Source organism: Podarcis liolepis (assembly GCF_965112155.1).
Source record: "Podarcis liolepis genome assembly, chromosome: 3".
Lineage (NCBI taxonomy): Eukaryota > Metazoa > Chordata > Lepidosauria > Squamata > Lacertidae > Podarcis > Podarcis liolepis.
Window position 1 is genome coordinate 73,441,007 of NC_139557.1, and position 20,753 is coordinate 73,461,759.

Sequence of the window (20,753 nt, forward strand, 5' to 3'; positions counted from 1 at the left end):
CCCTACAGCTTCTTCACATGCATGCCTTAAATCAGGGGTGGTGACTCTTGAGAGCTGCATTTCCTGTTGGCCATGCCTAGAAGGGTTGCATTGCAGTGGTGCACATGGCCACAAAAGTAAGCAGGCAAACATGGACATGGCCATTCCACAGTCACACACACGCCACACACACATCACACACAGCATGTGATTTGTGCAGATCAGGCCTATACGTGGTGGACATTTTATGTACAGTCATTTAAATGTTACATACAGTACATAAATGGCAGCCAGGCCCATAGGAAAGTGCAATCTTGCTCCCTCGCCACTCATAGACCTTATACACCTGGGAGATTTGAGAGAACAGTGAATAAAGGGAAAAGAAAAGGATATACTAGCTCAAAATTCATTCAAGTTAACAACAGAACTTGCTGAGGTCAGAGGAGTGAGGATTAAACTCAATGGCTTATTTATACATCCTACATGCCTATTAAGGTTAAAATGTTTGCACTAGGTCTGAAACTCAATTCTGCAAAGAAGTATACACTGACTTCACATAATGTAATTATTTGCAGAATAGGGGCCCAAGTTAGTACAGACCTTCATTCACAGTATTCAAGTTCAAGGGTTTCCAAATCACTCTCTGGTTGAGAAGGCAAACTGCTTACAATACTAAGCAGGGTGTTTTTTGTTTTTGTTTTTTGTTTTGTATTTTAAAAGCTCTCTGTTGTTTGGGAATTCAAATGGAAAGGCAGAACAGAACGCACACAGTACAAGTGAGCAACACAAAACCTAGTTTCATTTACTGTGATGGTACCATGAAAACTTTTGTCTGGAAGGTCCTGTTTTTTGTGGATTAGTTGGGATTTGGAGACTTGTCTCTAATACTTGCTAAAATATAAGTTTAAATACCTGGCAGATTTCTGTTGCCAAATTTGAAATTTAAGCCCATTACTCTTACTAACGTTGACAGGAAGGCCTCTTAGGACCTTACAGGACAACTACATCTCTACTTATCAGAGGCACATATTCTATTACTTCCATTGTAAAAATGGGCACATATTGTAGCTGATGAAATTGCTTTGAAGAACCATAGGTCACACCCAGGGCTTTTTTTCAGGGAATGCACAGGAACCCAGTTCCAGCACCTCTCAAGTGGGCACATTGCCATCATAAGGGAACATGGGAGGTGTCCATGGTAAGCTCTGGCACCTCTTTTTCTAGAAAAATAGCACTGGTTATACCTTTCAAATGTTTAACATGTTTGCAGTAGAGCAGTGTTCCATGATGTAAACAGAATAATTTCTGGAGTCTTCTATCTGGATGTTAATTTCCTCCTCCCCCACACACATTTGCAGCAAGATTAATTCAAGTACTGTAAACTCAAAGATAGTTTCAGTCCCAGATATTTTCTGGTAGCGTCTGAGCTGATTGCACAGAGATCAAACATAAACATTTACAATAACAATGTGGAAATGTCCTATGTATAGCCAAGAACTCCCCAAGTGAAACTGGCATTAAAGCCAGCCACAGTATAGTGTTGTAAGTACCACTGAAAATCTCTGCTACAAAGACAAAATGCAAAAGCAACACCCAAGATTTGCCTTCCTTGCCCAACAATTTTAAATTAAAGTAAATTAAAGCAAAGTAGCCCATGAGAAAAAGGCATTCTTATATTTACAAGGCAAGCATTTGCTTTGATAGCTGATTCTGCAATAGTTGAGTTGTCCATCAGTCTCTCTGTACACACTGGATCAGCAAAGAAAAGAAAGGCGCACAAGTCTTCCCAGTTAGGATTTGCAGTATTTATCCTTTTAAAAGCCTTAAAAGGTGGTGGGAGTCTCAAAGAAATTTTAAAATGTGAATCAGTCTGTAATTTCCACAGGTAGCACATCTGTCGAAGGGCTATTTGTCTGTGCTGGTATCCATCCATATGCTTCTTCTCCTCGTATCACTTTTTCCCATTGTTTAAGATTTTCCCTGGAGAGGAAAAAAGAGCCAACATTCAACATAAAATTACTTTATTTCCAAAATAAGATATCTATGGTATACAAAAGTCAGCAACAATAATATTTTATAGGGCTTGATCTTCTAGATCTTCTAGAAGTTACTGGCAGCTTATGCGTTGAGTCCTCTGGTTTGGTGCTGCTGCTACTGAATGCCAGATCAATGCACAATAAGACCATGCACATCCACAACTTGTTCATGAATGAAGAGGCTGATCTGACATATATATTACCAAAACTTAGATGGATGAGGTGGGTGGGCCTGACCTGGGTGCTCGGTACTACACCAGGATAGATCAGAGGGTCATGAGATGTATGTTGGCAAACTGCTCTGTGAAACACCTATTCCCCTCCATTAAATGCAGCTGCAGCGAGGTTTAAGAGAAAGGGGAGGCTCTTTGGAAAATCACCCTCTGAAGCGGCTTCCTCCTTTAAAAGAGGGCAGGATTGGAGTGAGCTGTAAGAGTGTGTGTGTGTCTGTGTGTGTGTGTGTGTCTGTGTGAAGGGAGGGGGCTGGCCACGTGTGAGTGAGGGGAATTGGCAAAGACCTTGGCAGGTAGGCAGGGTTGGTGAGAGGAGTAAGCAGGGCTTACAGCCCCAAGTACAACTATATTATTATAATTTAATGAACTGTATAATCCAAACACACACAAAAATAAAGAAGTTACAGGGAAATGCAAGAAAAAAAGAACAAAAAGTCAACTATGGAACATCTCCAAATCCTCTTTATTTTTGAAAGGCAAGTTAGGCTGAGAAGTGTGACTTGTCTGGTGAAGGCATTTAACTTAAGACATGTAATCAGTACACCTACCAAACATATGGAAAAGTTTGACATTAACGGAGTAAGGTCTGGGCTGAGATGGCAATATTTATTTTTTGATTAAGCTATTTTTTTACTCCACCTTTCCATAACATGTCTGAGGCAGCAAACCACACCCAAAACCAATGAAACAATACAGCAATAAGGATATCAATGCAAAAGCACAAATCACTAAAAAATTCTTTTTAAAAAATCAATTAAAACAGACCAGCAAAAAGTAAAAAGGAATTCTCCACAAACAACTTCAAAATCTAAATCCAAGAGGGTCACAATGACTTCTTATAGCCCAAAAGCTTTCTAAAACAAAAAGGTCTTAACACTCACACAAGACCACCAGAGAGGGAGCAAGGGAGTCTCTTGCCCTAGGCAGTGAGTTCCTGGGCCTAGACCTAAGCAGATCAGGCCATCTCCCTAGTTCCATCCTTAGATGCTGGTGGGACACACAAGAAAACCTCCATGCTTATTTATCTGCTTAAAACATGGATATGCTCGCCACATTTGATGGGTTCTATGTTTGTTTATTTAGAAGATTTATAAACTATTTGCCCAAAGAGTGGTGTACAAGTAAACTTGTAAATAAAACACGATGGTTGATACTGCTGGCCAGTTCTCTTGTGCCTCCATCGATTCCATATTCCCTTTAAGTAGCAAATCATTCTTAATATGCCTATAGCTTGTCTATTTGGGTTTGAAGGATAAAACCACCATGAGGCATAGGACAAAGCATTAATAAAGTCAGAAGTGGTTTCCGTGGTGGGGCAGAACGGCAACACTAACTTCTCAGGAGGGAAATGGGAGGGTAAGGTAGAGGGAAGGTCAGTGTTGTGCAGGCAAACTGGCAGAGCCAATCTGGTATTCCTGCAGAAGCACCCACACTGACTTCCCCCACGACTGCACCTCTCCCTCCCAGTAAGCAGCTGTGACGTACCTGCCAGGAAGCTTGTGTTGAGGGCCCATCTCATCAACTGAGCTGCTTCTGCATTAAGTCAAAGATCTGCACATGCACTACAATTACTCAGTTCTAGACGGTATCTAGTTAACACCAGGGAGGACTGGCTACCTCTCCCCCAGTCAACTTTTATACTTCAGAAAGAATATCTAGATAGCATGTGCAGTGGTCTGCAGCTGGAAAAAGGATTCTGTGCAAACTTTTATAGCTTACTTGCAAGCTCGAAGTAGTGGCAGAGTGGAAGGGAGGATCTGTGAGAGGGTGTTATAGCAGGGCAAGGCTACAGCATTGAAGAACCCAATCTGGAAAAAAAAAATCAAATAGAACAGAATAAAAATCAACATAAGCTGTATTAAGCAAATTGGAAAGGTGTTGTAACAAATTTACTTGGCAGGAAAACTGTCTGGATATTTGTTATTAGCAATACCAGTCTTATAAATCGGGGGGGGGGAGGACCCCTAGAGTAACTACTCATGGGTATGTTAACAAGCTTGCTACTAAGATTAGTAGAAAAACAGAGCTCAAGTAAGTACAGCAGTTGTACAACTTCTGAAGCCTGAACTGAAAGTTATGGTAGTGATTCAAAAATCTGAACCTTAAAAGAGAATGTCCAGTGTTCTAACACTCTTTTAGCCTTGTACAGTGGTACCTTGCAAGACGAATGCCTCGCAAGACGAAAAACTCGCAAGACGAAAGAGTTTTTAGTTTTTTGAGTTGCTTCGCAAGACGAATTTCCCTATGGGCTTGCTTCGCAAGACGAAAACCGTTAATACCCAGGGTGCATTGCTTGAAGAGGTGCAGTTGCGACTTGACTTCGAGGAGCAACTCATAGCACGCGGTGTGGTAGCCTTTTTGAGGTTTTTGAAGACTTTGGTGATTTTTGAAGCTTTTCCAAAACTTCTTTTGCAGCCATTTGGTAAGTTAAACTTTTAAAACTTTTTTGGGGGGTTTTGGATTTTGGGTTGGGGTGTTTGGAATTCAAGGACTTGGTATTGGGGAGGGGTTTGCAAGAATCTGGAAGCTTGTTTTTTTTCTGCATTTTTATGATTTTTTTGTGACCATTGGGGCACTCTGCTGTTGTTAAAAAAAAAGAAGCTTGTGTGTTTTCTGGGAGGTTTGGTGCTTTTGAATTTTTTGGATGTGAAGCACTGATTTTTTTTGGGGGGGGGGTTGCGAAGGTAGGAGCTGTGCTGCCATGGGGCCCAAGAAGACTGCTGCTGCAGAGGCCGGCGAGAGGAAGAAGGAGAAGGTTACGCTGGAAATGAAGAAGGAGATCATCCGGAAGCACGACGGTGGAATGCGTGTGACAGACCTCACCAGGCAGTACGGGAGGAATCCATCAACCATCGGGACCATCCTGAAGATGAGGGAGAAGATCCTTGCGACTGATGTAGCCAAGGGAGTCAGCGAGCTGGTGGAGGAGCACGACCACGAGCTGACCACCCAGGAGCTGGTCGAACTGCAGGCAGAGGCTGCGCAGGAGCAGGCCTTGCTGGAAGAGGAGGAAGCAACTGAGGAACGGCTGTCCTCCAAAGAACTGAGGGACATTTGCCAGAAGTGGAAAGATGTGCAGGCTTTTGCACAGCGGCACCACCCTGACAAGGACCTGACACGTGACCTTGCGAACACTTTTGATACGAGGGTCATGTCGTCTTTCAGGGAGGTGCTGAAAAGGCGGATGAAGCAGCAGACCACGGACAGGTTCTTCAGCAAGAAGCAAAGAGTGGAAGAGGAACCTTCTTCGAGTTGCCCCCCAGAGTCTTAGAAAATGTATGTACAGTACACTTTGGTGATTTTTAGATGCTTTTCTGTCATGTTTAGAAACTTAAATTATTGTTCCTTCAAATTTTGAAATGCTCTTTACAGTATGTGTGACTTTAAAGAGCACTTAATAAACTCTTTTTGTACCAAATTTGGCTTTGTTTGGACTTTTTTTGACCATAGGAATGCATTAATTGATTTTCAATGCATTCCTATGGGAAACCGTGCTTCGCAAGACGAAAAAACTCGCAGAACGAATTACCAGTAATTTCGTCTTGCGAGGCACCACTGTATATGGTTATCTGTCCATGTATTGACTCTGTCCATCTAACCCAGTATTTTCTACTCTTACTGACAGTGATTTCTCTAGGCTTTTGGATACAGAGAGGTCATTCCTAGCACACTTACCTGAGATAATTTTAACAAAAGAGGCTGGGGACTGAATCAGTGACCTACTGAATACAAAAGAAGAGCCCTCAGTTTGGCCAACCCTTCCCTATTCTCATAGGTTGGCACCAGACCTATTTTTTTCAGTATTTCCAGCTTCCAGCTTAAAACCATCTTTATATTTCCTACTAGGGTTTGTCACAAAGTCAACAGAAGATAAGCAAGTAAGTAATTTCCTTGGGTTTTTTGTTCTGGGTTTTGGGGGAGAGGGGAGATGACTCACCCATGAACTAATGACCAGACTTCCGTAGAATTCCAGCCATCTTTAAGTACCTGCTTATTACTATAAGCTTTGGCAGCCCCTTCTAGTTTTGTTGGCTTCGCTCTAACATTGCCAGATTCTCTAATTTCCTCATTCCACACCATGCCAGAGGATCCCTCAAGCCCCAGAAGCAGCTTTTTGAGAGGTCAAACATTTTTACACCTACTTGGCCCTGAGGAATTTCATCTTTCTTGTCTCTGTCCAACATAGGGATAGGTTGAATACCTAACTTCTTCAGTTCATCACCCTAAAATAAAGTGCAAGACCAAAGAATGGGTTATTCCAGGTTATTTGGTCCAAAAATGTTTCTCATATATATACAAACAGGTATTTAGAACTCAATATATTGATATCAGTGGCTTGGGATCAAGAAAAACAACTGAAGGAAATGATTTTTCAGCACAGAAAATCCCAGCTGGATCAGACCAAGGAGAAATCTAGTCCAGCCAGTTAGGTTATCTCCAGAAAGCCCACAAGCAAGGCAAGAAAGCAATAGCCCCTCCTATGTAGTCATCCCGCCCACCACCCAGTCCAGTCACACCCTGGAGTTTTTATTCAGGGCCATATTGACCCTGAATTTGATGTTACCCATATCAAACAGCTACTGTGGCCAATATCTGCTGACAGTCCTGTCCTTCATGAATGTTGAACCTGATAGATGGGCTCAAATGTACCTTGACAGCACTGGGGTGGTGGGAGAGGGAATTTTTGTGTGAGAAACAGAGTCTCTGCAACTCCCATGTCCCAAGAAAAATCTCCATGTCCCAATGCGAAGACATAGTTCTCACAGATTCTCACAAATTGCCAGTGGTGGCTGATATGGATGAGTGGTCTTCCATATTCTACAAACTCTAGATCTCAGTGAGGAAGGTACTAGTCTCATCTTGTCCCTGAGCTGTGAGTATTGTATATGTAGGAAGCTTTTCTGTGAGGAGAAGCATTCAAACGTGTGCCTCCACCTGCAATCTGCAGTGGTACATACAGGCTCTTTGTTTGCAAGAACTAGGCTTAAAACAGCTGCTTTAATTCTTTCCAAATAGCTGTGTGTGCGTGAGGCCAAAAAGAACAGTGGTCTGGGTGTTCCCTTGGATTCAGCTTTCTCACTAATGGCCCAGGTGACCTCTGTAGCAGGGAATACCTTTCCTCAGCTTCAGCTGGTGCAAAAGCTGAGGCTGTCCCTGGACCAAGGTAGCTTGACCACAGTAGTCCAGGGAGTGGTAACTTCAAGACTGGATTACTGAAATAAACTCTGTGGGGAGCTTCCCTTGCTGTTGGTTTGGAAGCTGCCGTTAGTGCAGAATGCTGCAGCGTGATTACTGACAGGAGTGGGATTAAGTCAGCATTATACCTTTACTCAAAGATCTACCCTGATTGCTGATTCACTAGTAAGCCTGATTCAAAGTTTTACTATATAATATATAAAGCCATAAGGTTGCTTTGCTTCCTATGTGTCTCTTCGAACACCCACTCTGTGGAACTTGCACCACATATGTAATAAGTATTTCAGTGTGAGAGCTCCTGTGCTTTGCTGCTCCCTGCCTATAACAGTAGACAGGTACCCTTGTTGTACTGTTCCATACCCCTGCTAAAAACCTTTCTGTTCAAGGAAGTCCATCAGGACATTCAATCTTAGCCCCATGTACTTCTCTATAAATTTTGATGCTTTTAATGATAATTGTTTTATATTGTTATTGCACTTCTCTTTGGGGTTGTTGTTGTTTTTTAAAAAAAATATTATTAAAGTGGGTTTATAATAATCCACTGCATATTTTTTTTAAGCTGAGAAAAGGGTGGAGGAGGGAATAAAACCCCCAGTGTGAGCCCAGCAATGCTTTGGATTCTGTGGTTTGTCCACTCCAACTCCTCCCTTCCACAACTTGGTAGAATTGCTCTGTGAAACAGAAGTACTTGATGCCTCCAATAAAATTAGGTTTAATGATGCACATGATGCCAGCATATAAACAATAAAATGCACGCACCTCCGCCCAAAATTCTGCATATATATCGCTGGCTGTCGTTCTGGTAACATGCCACAATTTTGTCACAGAACATAAGTCACAAGCTGTCATCATCAGCCCAATCACACGATCCCTAGAATAGAACAACTGGAAAGCTATTGTGCATTTTAAAGAGGTAACATTTGCTATTTTGTTTAAAAATATATTCTTATATTTATGTAGCAGCAGTTAAAATTGCTACGGAAATAACTTAAGTTTGATGTTCAGATTAATATTAATCTGATTAATATTCAGATGTTGCAGGACTCTAAATCCCCGAAGCCTCAGCCAGTCTGGCTAATGGTCAAAATCAGGCATAGGCAAACTCGGTCCTCCAGATGTTTTGGGACTACAATTCCCATCATCCCTGACCACTGGTCCTGTTAGCTAGGGATGATGGGAGTTGTAGTCCCAAAACATCTGGAGGGCCGGGTTTGCCTATGCCTGGTCAAAATGATGGGAGTTGTAGTCCAGAAACATATGTAAATACACAGGTTCCCAAACCCTGCTGTAACCTTTCACAGATCTCATTTTTAAAACTTTCTTAAGAAAAGTGGCAGAGTTACGCATTCAAGTTTTGATTATCTATTTGTCTGTGTAAGGCATGTCACAGAGTAGCTCAGATTTTGTTTCTGCAACTATACTTCTATAAACAAGTTCATGTAAGATTTCATGCTTAAAGGCACTGCACAACATATGCTAACACTTTGACTCTTCTAATGATTCCTTTATTTTTGAAGATTTATATGGACATCAATACACAGTAAACCAAACCTTTAAAGCAAATTAAAACTATGGACGCTGCTAAAACAACATGACTTAAAAGTGAATTATAAATATTCATTTGCTCTTTACCTATGTGCTTGATTTTTAAGATTTAGTGATCTTGACTGGTGCAACTCTTCCAACTGTTTCCTGTTTCCAAAGTACAGCGCAAGGTCTGTAGCAATGATGGCTTTGCGGATTATTTCCAGCACCTGCTCATACTCACTAGAGCTCAAATTAGAGAAGATATTGTGGCCTTCCAGCTATGAAAACAGAATTTTTAAAATGAACAAGCTAATATATTATTTTGAACTATTTTAAACCATTGTTTTAGAACTGTCTTTTAAACTCGATTCACATTCAAACATACAGCACTGCTGTATGTAACACAAGATTCTGACAACACCCGCAAAAGGTACTGGACTGGATCCAAACCTCGTCATGCTTAAAGTATTACTAACAATCTAAGCATTATGAAGTCGGATACAGCATTTCAAAGCTTAGTTAGGCACACTAACTTTTCAAAAACAATTTCGTGGAAGAGAAACCAACAGAAACCAACCTCGTTTACATGTAATGCTAAGCCAAACTATGGCTAAATGTAAATGAGCAAGAGGTCAGGTGCACAGAATGGAAATCAGGGCCACTTTGCTCCTCCCTAGTTCTACTACATCTGTGCTACCCAGAGCTAAGACATGGTTTGTCTCCCCAAAATAAGTGATAAGCTGAGAACAAGCCTTGGCTAGAGCTTGTGGCTTGTTTGGAGCAAGACAAACTACAAGCCTGGGTACACACATAACACTAAGTCAAATCATGGTTCACTTCCAGGTAGCATGGCTGGACCAGAGAGGAGCAAAAAGACTGTGATTTCCACTCTTTGTACTGACATATTGTACTTGCTTGTTAATGTTAATATATTGTTTGGCTGAGCCTTATGTGCAAACCACACATTTTCCAAGTTGAAACTATGAATTGCAAGAAACAGAGATGCCACCAAATAACCATCAGGGTGCTGTGTTTTCTTGCTCTACATCATTGGCTGGTGTTTATGGGGCAGACAAGTGCACAATACACATAACAGGTGAGGGGGAAGAATTCAATGCAGGGTTGCTAATTTTAGCAACATCTCTGCATTGTTTGTAACAAATAGTTTGGATTGGGTGGCAGTGTGGATCTATGAAAATACCTTAATAACACCTTTTGTTATTTAACTGCACCACATTACTTCATATCATCTCTAGGTAAATTTCTGGGAAGCATGGATTTGAAACACTGTTTAGAACTACAATGCAAATTTAAGAAATCATAAATAAACACAAGTAATGCCAATATTTCTCCTTAAATCTAATTATGTTTCCTTTTTGGTTTCAAGCATTGTTTCACAAATATTAATTATACAGTTATTTAATGTAGCATCACAAGAGGACTGGTAGGTATAAAGCATAAATAAATATTCTACAATAAACCATGAAATAAAGGGAAAATATAAAAATTGTAGTGGAAAGATTGTATTTCCGAGAACTCTTTGCAAACCTGTAGAAAGGTGCAGAGCTTGCAGCCAGTCTTGTTCAAGCAGGCTGGGCCCATTTAAATGAAACGGCTCCTATCACAAAAGGCTACTGAGATTGAGCTGAAACTCCTGCCTAGGGCTTAGTCAGGGGTCAGCAAACTTTTTCAGCAGGGGGCCGGTCCACTGTCCCTTAGACCTTGTGGGGGGCCAGACTATTGAAGGGGGGGAAATGAGCGAATTCCTATGCCCCACAAATAACCCAGAGATGCATTTTAAATAAAAGCATACATTCTACTCATGTAAAACACGCTGATTCCCGGACCGCCCACGGGCCGGATTTAGAAGGCAATTGGGCTGGATCCGGCCCCCTGACCTTAGTTTGCCTACCCATGTTTTACCCTAAGGATGACTGCTGCTGAAACAACATCTGAGGTCTGCTGTTATGAAATCTCCAGCCTGAGCCATGCATGGAGCTATCCAAGGTGCCATCAAAGCCTCCCTTTACCTTTTGCTCAAAAAGAGAACATACTGGGAATGCAATTTACCTGCAATATTGATACTGTCTGTGAAAAATGGTGCTGCTCCATTGTTGAAGTAGAATAAAGAGCTGCCAATGGGTGCTCAAACTTCTGAAGATAGCTGTTGCTATAACCCCTGTGGTCCAGGTCATGACATAAACATGCAACCATAAGTCCTCTTCGCTAGATAAGTAAGCAGACAGAATATGTAATCAGTGTTCCGATTAATTTTGTACCACTAGATGTCAGTCTATTCCCTCCAAACATTCCAACAATTCCATTAACAGGTAAAACACTCTCAAGCCTTATTTATATTTTAAAAAAATATTTATATCCCACCCTTTGGCCCTCAAAAGACCCTCAAGGTGGTTTGCAACCACAAAACATATAACTTAATATACTAAAAATTAGATGCAATTAATTCCATTTTTATGTTATGGTTTTATCGCTTCTTTAAAGCAAGCATACAAAAATGGAATAACTATTTAGTGCATTATTATTATTATTATTATTATTATTATTATTATTAATATCTCGCTCTCCCCAGCCAAAGCTGGGCTCAGAGCGGCTAACATCATACCAGTAAGACAATGCATAAAAACAAGCGATCAATAAATTAAGATACACCCCATAATTAATTCAAATAAATTAGAATTAAAATTAAAACTAGACAAGTGGCAATCTTCAGGTTAAAATTGAATAGCTATTTAAAAGCCATTAAAAGTTCAGCAGAATAAATATATGTCTTGGTTGCCTGCTTCAAACCACAGAACTTTCCTCAGAAGAGAGTTCCACAACCAGGGAGCTACCACTAAAAAGGCCTGTCTCAAGTGTGCTTCCCTTGTCAGTGCAGGGCTTCTGTAACAGATGGACATGTAAAAGAGGGAGGAGACCATTCTTCAGATAACCTGGTCCAAGCCATTTAGGGTTTTATCTTCACTTGGACTTGAAACAGAAAGCCAATGCATTATGAGAAACACCTGGCTGACACTGAAAACAGGAGGACCGTGTTGAGCCCATACATGACAGAACATTTGTTTACTATCAAATTTCTGGCAGCAGCTGTTTAGGATCTCATCATCTTTCCTGCCTAATGAATCTGCAAGGCATTGCTTCACACTATGGTACAAAGTGCAATAAATAAATTTAGGAAATCATACATTGGCAAAAATGACTTCAGCATTAGTCCTCAATGCTAATTGGGTTTTTCTGTTTGCTTTCAAACTTGATGTTTTGCAAATGTAAGTAACCATTCTTGAGCAAAGCAACTCTAAAGCAAAATTCCAGGAGGAAATGTCTGATTTAAAACTTTGAAAAAAAGTTCAGCTCTAACATGTGGCCTGAAGAGAGAAGGTTTTTTCCACAGATGTTATTTTATCTATGTGAGGAAGTGTGTACTATCAATAGTGCTTTGTGAATGATCATTGTAATAATTTTACCTAAATTTAAGATTCAGTGTACAGTGGTGCCTCGCAAGACGAAAATAATTCGTTCCGCGAGTCTTTTCATCTTGTGATGTTTTTCGTCTTGCGAAGCACGGTCCGTCGCAACTGCGCCTCTTCAAGCGGCTTTAAGAAAAAAGCGCAAGACGTTTTCGTCTTGCAAAGCAAGCCCATAGGGAAATTTGTCTAGCGAAGCAACGCAAAACCGGAAAACCCTTTCGTCTAGCGAGTTTTTCGTCTTGCGAGGCATTCGTCTTGCGGGGCACCACTGTAATTCCCATGGCTTATATTTCTTGAATGTTATTCCCTCTGACCTCACTGGTTTGTTTGCTTTTCTCAGTGCCAAAGGTGGCTAACCTGTGGTCCTCCAGATGTCACCAAACTACAGCTCCCATCATCCCTGAACCATTAGCCGAGGCTGACAGAAGTTGTAGTTCAGCACCTTCTGGGAGGCGGGGCAGAGGTTAGCTACCCCTGCTTTACCCCTATGTGTATATGCCTGCCCACACTGAATAATGCTTCATGCATCTGTATATGTGGATTATAGTCTACAAAAGGCCATGCCACAATATATATTTTTAATCTTTAAAGTGCCACAAGATTCTTCTTTGTTTATATATATTCCTATATAGATAATAAATCACACGATAACTACAACGGAGGCATTTTCATGTATGCTGTGTGTACTGTTTACCAGAGCAAACTGCACGTCACCTGTGTGCAAATATTCAGTTACTCTGTTCCAGACACCTGACATCCGCCTTAATAGATTATAAATCCTTTAGGCAGAGAGCATGTCACTGCTATGTTCTGTACAGTGCCTTAAATAGTGCTTGCATTGATTTTTCAACATTCAGCTATTTTTCCAAAACAACAGAAGAGAACCTTTTTATATCTGCCATGAATTTTACAAACATTTAGTGGGTCAGAGCACCCGCATATATTGTATCAGGCTGTGGTCAGTACTGTGAGATACAGAGGAAACAAATAATAGCATGGGGTGCCACAAAAATGCAGCACAGGGCTTACCGGCTTTGCTGAATTCCCCATCTCCACTGGGATGAGTCCCCAAGCCACCAGGACCCAACTAAGATATCAATTGAAAACTGAACTGGTAACTAGATAATTGCTACGAGAGAGGAAGAAAACTGCTTGGAAAGGGACAGACTCTCCTTTGGACTCAGGAACAACCAGAGTGTGAGCCTCAGGGTTCAGAAGCCTGTTCATAGGAGCAGGATACGCAAAATGAGAACAGTAAGCCTTTCCATACTCCAATGGGCAGAATATCTGGTTGCACAATTCCTACTATTTTCACATTTAAATGCTTTTTGGTCTTGCCACTGTGCAATTCTCTCTCTCTCTCTTCGCCCACCTTTCCCTGTCCTTCCTGATGTGGGAGGGAGACAGAGGAGGTGGAAAGAGAATCTAGAGAAAGAGTAGGCTAAGGGTCATCATGTATTGCATGGCATTTAGAACAGAAAACCCTGCTGTCCCGGCAGAAGCAGAATGAGGACTGGGTGGTGATCTCTCACTGATTGTAGTTATTATAGGAATAAAGCTAAGCCCAGCCTCTGGACACCAATGGGTGATGTTATCGTTCACAGAAGAATACTTAAGTTCCTTCTGGCCACCTTCTAATTTTGGGGTGATTCCAGAGAGAGGGTTATGCCCTTCTTAGTTATGAGCAACTTCCCAGGATTTCTACTACTTATTTTAATTCATTTTCACAATGAGTCTAATTACCATGTTCTAAAATGAAGTTTTATGTTCTAAAATAAAGTTTTCTAAAATAAAGGTCAGTGTACAGTAAGCCCGCTACTTACACGGGGGTTATATTCCAGGGATCGTGCCTAAAGCCAAAATCGTGTGTAGTCAAAACCCATTGGGTTCAACGATGGGTAGGATTGCCAAAATCATTTCCCCTGGGAAACTGCCCCCTTTCTGCCCCTTTTAATTTTTGCCTTGTGTGTAAAGCTGAATGCGCACAAATTAATTGTGCATAAGCTGCAGGCTTACTATAGTACAATCTGTATGGAGATGTCTAAAGGCTAGCTGTGTGTTAACCAGATGTCCTTTGTTATCCAAAGTTGTACTCCAGAGGTAGTCAATACAACATCCTCCTGATCTGCCTTAGCTAGTAATGATCAGGGATTATGGGAGTTGCAGTCTGGCAATATCAGGAAGGCACTAGGCTAGCTAACCCTGCTGTGCCCTTTTGGGTTTTCTCAAAGTATTTCTGATTTTATGTATCACTATTATACCTAGCTATATCTAAGTAAGGCCAATGTCCTGGGCTTTTTAAAATAGTGCAGACATTCCTTATTTCAAACCAGCAATGTTCTTTTTCTGAACCACATCATGTCCTGCCTTCATGCTCTGTTTGCAATTGTATACAGAATTCAAGATGCAGATGTACAGTTGATTAAGGCTGCAATACTATACACATTTGCCTGGACCTTAGTTACATTGAACTCAGTGGAATATACTGTATAGTATTGCACTATAAATGAAAAATTTCTTAAATTTAAAATCCCTTTCCATGCTGAATATAATTTTACACTGATCCAAACATGAAATTACACGTCGTGTCTGAGATATGAATGTTGATACCGGAAAAAATCTAAACTTACTTCTATGTCTGTGAAAAGCCTGTAGTTATTCTTAAGAACAGCATACATGCAATGCGCAACTGTAACTGCATGCTTCCAGTTGTGATAGGGCACACGGCGGTAATTCTTCTTTACAGACAGTGTGAATCGACATAGTTTTTCTAGTTCAAAACTTAAAAAAAAAATAGAATGGTGAGATAAAGCAAGTGAAAGAAAAAAAAACGTAAGTTATTTTAACCAAACAGAATAAAAAGAGATTTTACACTAAACTTTATTTAATGCTCCACTGATAATGTTGCAAAAATTAGCAGAAGCATTTTAGTTTATTTTAATTCTCCTCAAAATTACTGGCCTTATTTACTTAAAATCTATTGCAAATGCAAAGCCAGAGTTTATAATGATATAAGAAAAAATCTATTCAACAAGAATTTATGCTTTGCCATGCAAGCTCAGAAGTTCCTCTCTTCTCTCTGCCCTAACAGCCATGGTAAATATATTTCTGTACTGCAGAGAAATAATACATTTTCACGTCCACCCCCCCCCAAAAAAAGTAATAATAAGTTAGCTAACTGAAGGCCACTGAAAGTTGTCCAGCTCTTCAAAACATTCTGGTTAAAGAAAAAAGGTCAATGGCAGATTCAATGCCATTGGCTTTTGCAGGGAATGAATAATGTTGGTCAAACAATGTCTAGCATACAATTCCACACACAAGTTGAGTTCACATCTAAATGGAGGCCAAGCTGAAAAGAGGAAAGCAGATGCACCTCTGCCTGGATATCAAATGTAGGTTGCCTTCAGTGTCTTAGTATAGAAGAAACTGATTATACTCTCATTCCTTCCTCAGTTCTCACTGCTTTCTTCTGCTGCTGCTGGTCCTTCTCTACAGTGACAGAGGGAACTGTGATGGTCCATTTCTACTACTGCCTCATATCCTGGTAGGGAAGACACAGGCTTCAAGCAGCACTCCTGACCCCTTTGCTTTGTCACCCTTACTCGCTGGAAGTGTACATGTGAATGTTTTGTTAACATTTTGCCCTGGGTGCAAAATTGCAGTACAAATTTCCACTTCCAAGAGAAATTGTTTACAGTGTAATAATGCAGCTCCAGAGCACACGTGTAGAAGCTGACACACATACAAAGAAGGGCAATATTTCACTTATTCCCTGCAGAGTTCTAGGGATGCACTTCCCAACTCACAGAAGGTAGGACAGCTTCTGCACATGCAGAGTTGCATGTCCACATCAGAGTCCCACAGAGCTTCCAACTATGACCCTGGAACATGAGCTAATATATATATATATATGCAAGTAATTTCTCACTAGCCTACTTTGCATTTATTTATTTATTTATTTATTTAGTAATTATTTTGAGAAAAACACACTTCTAGTGGTTCAAGAGCACCACTGCTAATGCCGCCTGTACATTCAAGTTAAGTTATAACAGTTTGGCTCATATTGCAAATCATATTTACATATCCCCTGCACCCCCACACTCCACCTGTTCAAAGTTGGTGTCTAGGCTAAAAGCTCTAATTACCCTTCCTCCAAAACATCAGATTCCACATAAAGGCTCAAGGCTGACAGCAAAACACTGGAATCTTCTTTTTTCAACCTGTCTTCCTTTCTGACTGCATTTCTGTGCCTGCATGTGCAAAATGGGGCAGACTTACAAGGCAGGAAAGAGAACTACCTTGCCTCTATGGTTACAATACATCTGACTAAGACATTTTAAAATTCAAAACTGAAAAATCTGCTTTAAGAGCATTAGAACAGTGCCACTATCTATGGTTTACACCTCAACCATATGCATGTTTATTGAGAAGCCCCACTGGTGTCAGGGGTACTTACTTCCAAGAAGGCATGCTTGTGATCACAAGCCGAGTCACTATTTAAAGAAACAACCACACTGAGTTGTACCTTTAAATTCTTCTACTCAAATTACAGGGCCTTCTGACAATAATCACAACCTGTACCAGGATTCATGAAAAAAATGCACATTGTCCTGATATACAGGTTGATTAACTGATGCATTAAAAAAATGCCTGCATTGAAAAAGGCACAACTTTCCATGCAGGCTTTAAGAAAACTTGTAAGTGAAAGGTGAACTTTTATACGTTTATAAGGTGGACTATTTCCAATGGTGGATTTGCCCTACTAGTAAGTGCTTCCAATTGCCCAAATTATAGTACATGGTTTTTCACCAACTCACCGCTACATATGTAAGCACCCTGCTCCCTCCAGAAAAACTGTTAGAGAGGTCCAAGGAAAACTTTTAATATGGCATTGGCCTGACTCAAACATCATCCTAAACCATACCATGGGTTGAGTTCCAGGGAGGAGATTGTGGCATCTTCATTCTCTCCTGATAATTTTGCAGCTACACTGCATTAAGCCATGGCTTGGCTTAGCATGCCATTCCAACCTCGGCTCCTGATTTAGCTCTCTCCAGACTAACTATACACTTGAACTAAGCCAAGCCATGGTTTGTCTTAGTGTGGCATGCGGACCAGCCCATTATCTGTAGGTCCAATTCTTCCGAGAACTTGTGATATACTTGTGATACAAGACAGGCTGAAGTTGTAAAATATAAATAATCAAAAGTGAAGCTAGAAATACAGGTAAATATTATACTGCTTGCGGAATGTTTAGCCTAACATCAGAAACTTCTGATAACATTATTCAAGGTAGAAGTATTCCAAAAATATAACAGGATAGTCAACTCACAACAAGCTCCCTTTCCCACCTAACTGCTGCATCCAATGCCAGAAGCATGACTGACACATTCCGAGGGAAATGCAGCCCCAAATTCAGAAGCATAAACATGATTTTCCATTATAAAAACAATTGTGGGTTGAACCTACAATTCCCACTCCATTGTCTTTTCAATTCTCTCAGGGAATCAAGATGCAACAGAGGCTCTCCGTTGAAGGATGGATGTAGCAGAGAGGATTTTACCTTTCTTCTGCCAGCTACCATGCTGCTCTGGAGGGCCCTGTCCCCTTCCAGATGTGCTTTGCAGGGCGCTGCAGAGGGAAGGGGGAATCAGAGAATATGGCCTCCTCACTCCCTTCCTCCAGTGTGAGTAGAATTCAGTGTGAGTACATTTATGTTGGTTTAAAATATAACCAGGTGGGTGCATATCTGTGTGCATACACACACACACAGGATACAACACAAAACATAATGAAATTAAGACTATAAATACTTTTCATGGGAGGGGGAAGAACTGAACAAGATACGACAACTCTCCCAGTCAAAAGCTCTGCAGGGCTCTGAGGCACACATGGAGATCTACACAAGCCAAAACTGCCCCTTTCACTTTAGTCTTCTAGAGATTTAAATAAGGAAACAGCCCTTGCTCACACTTAGAGATGTGAAGGCTCTAGGGAAATAAATAAATAAAAACTCGCAGGGGGTGGATCTATTTATTTTCCAATGGAAAAACTGTAAATTCTGGAGAAATTTCAAAAAGCCTTTTTGGCAAATATTTTATGTTGTAAGTAAATGCTATCAAAGGCAAAGCTTCTCCCCCCCCCCCCATTTAAACTTTTTTAGCTGCACTTTACTACCTCAAAATTGTTTCTAATAATATTGTAATAAATTTGTTGTATGAGGCAATTACTATTTCTGTATAGTGTAGACATGTACAGATCTCAAATCCTCTTTCCTGCTTCAGTATTTTCAAATACAGTATTTTACATAATCCTACATCCTACACAGCCAGATCATTTCATGGTAATCAAATAAAACATTTACTATATAAAAACCAGTGTGAATAGTTGTAAAATTAAAGGTTAAAAAAATGAATTCATACCAGCCTGACCCACAAGACTGATGGATCATGTAGATAAAAATGGATGCCCAGAAATCTTCATAAGGAGTGATATCAAAGTGGAATCTGTTGTGAAGGAAATTTACAGTTAAGAGAACCAAAGACTCTTGGATGTACATTATGCTTATTAGTTCAGATAAAAGCTTTCTGCACTAGAATCTCTTCTGTTGAACATCAACTTCAAAATCAAAAAGTGCTGATTTATTCTCACTAGCTTCTGGTATAATAATTCAAGGCTCTATCCTTCTTAAGACAGTGCCTGACATCACTTCACAAACAGCTTTCTGAGTGATTTCCCGTAAAAAGCAGGGATGGGCTCCTTTTGCTCACTTCAGACTTTGTTCAATACGAATATGTGAGCCTTGAAATGGGCTAAAGGAGCCCAGGGTGGCATGAATTACTGTGTGCTGTTTATGGGGAGTGCTTATCATGGCAGCAGCAGGCTTCCCTCCCCCTTTTTAAAATAGGTTCAAAATATTTGCAGCAGTAGTAGTGGAGATCTAGTTGCTGTAACAGCCATAGTTCCACTTCTGCTGCTTTGCTGCCAAAACTGCCACCATAAGCAGTGGCTTTTAACCTTTAAAAAAAACAAAAGAGGATGCAGCCTTGCCACCCCTATGTACAGTAAGTCCCCACCTCTCAAATTATTGAGGGGGAGTGTTGAATCTTGGCAGTTGAAATGACACTAGAATGACTGTTCTCAGTTCTCTACCTGCAAATGAGGTGTGGAATTATGGGTAGATTTTGCCTCAGGCCTGGTAGAAGACAGAATTAACTTGAGAACTCTTGGCAGCTGAGTTAAGAATGACAGGCAATTGCTGTTTTTGCTGGGTCGTGCTGCAGTTTATGACTTTCATTTCTTTAATTTCTCAGCAGTTTGTGTGGTCCCCTCCTTCTCTGCCATCCTTATAAAGGATACAGGCATTTTGTGTCAATCATTTATGAATTTTACTACAGGATGCCATTTGTGTCCAGGTGAATGCCTAAGGGTTTTGTTACCTGAGGTATTCATTATTAAAATGTTTGATAGGCATTTTGTTGTTAATTTCCCTTGAACACAGTCTTATGGTCTTACATATAATTAACACAATAAAGTATAATGTAAGTTACACTGGTTCAATTTCATTTGAAGGGTGGGGTCAAGATCTATTTAACATGCAAGTTCTCTCCTGCAGGTTTTGCAGTTCTCAACTGGGTTTACCACTGCACCAGCTGCCAGAACTTTGATGCTGTACTACCTAGACCAAGAAGAGCCCATTAGGAGGTACCCTGAGAAAGAATATTCACAATGAAAAATAGGTCTCAAGTTTCTGGGGGGAAATACTATGATTGTTAGATGTAACAGATAAGCCTTTGGGTACATGAATGTTTAATTAGAATAATGAAAGGAAATGATAATGTTGCTGATAATGGATTTTTGATTATGACAAATTTGTATGCTACCTGAGTGGTAGTGAATATTCTAAAACGAAATAATGCAATCCAAACATTTAAAATTCCACTTTATCATGTTACTTAAAGTTATATTCTTCTGAAGTCAATATTCATAATCTCATGTTGAGGCTCATAATGACAGAACTGCTAGTTGTTTTATTATCAATTAGCCCTGCCTCATAACTGAATGCAGCAGGTGTTTTATTTCCCTGTCACTGACTTCAGTAAAATACTTGGGTGCATTGGAAACACAGTATTGCACAGCAGATATGCTAGATCTGAAAGTAACCACTCTCTTTATATAAATGATTAATGAAGCATGGCTACCATGACAACCACAGGATTGTCCCAGAGTGTTTCAGAGCCTATACCCATGTGAGGTCATACACTTCATTGGGTGTTCTCTGCTGGCCATAATAATGT

The 20,753-nt window shown here is 40.4% G+C and overlaps 1 protein-coding gene across 14 annotated transcripts in view; it reads right to left on the reverse strand.

The window, feature by feature from the left end:
- Positions 1-1,369: 1,369 nt before the first annotated feature.
- The window catches only part of PDE10A (phosphodiesterase 10A), a 188,353-nt gene continuing 168,969 nt past the window's right edge, over positions 1,370-20,753 (reverse strand). For 8 of the 14 annotated variants that reach the window (XM_083496427.1, XM_083496425.1, XM_083496416.1 and 5 more), the window contains 9 exons: positions 18,879-18,962; positions 16,602-16,706; positions 15,087-15,237; positions 11,042-11,197; positions 9,077-9,249; positions 8,204-8,315; positions 6,391-6,471; positions 3,968-4,056; positions 1,370-1,959 (listed from right to left, as the gene is read on the reverse strand). In XM_083496427.1, the coding sequence (XP_083352553.1) occupies positions 1,845-1,959; positions 3,968-4,056; positions 6,391-6,471; positions 8,204-8,315; positions 9,077-9,249; positions 11,042-11,197; positions 15,087-15,237; positions 16,602-16,706; positions 18,879-18,962 (1,066 nt within the window). In that variant the 3' untranslated portion in view covers positions 1,370-1,844. The remainder of the gene's footprint in view (positions 1,960-3,967; positions 4,057-6,390; positions 6,472-8,203; positions 8,316-9,076; positions 9,250-11,041; positions 11,198-15,086; positions 15,238-16,601; positions 16,707-18,878; positions 18,963-20,753) is intronic. The other 6 variants (XM_083496429.1, XM_083496419.1, XM_083496420.1 and 3 more) reach the window with 1 other exon arrangement.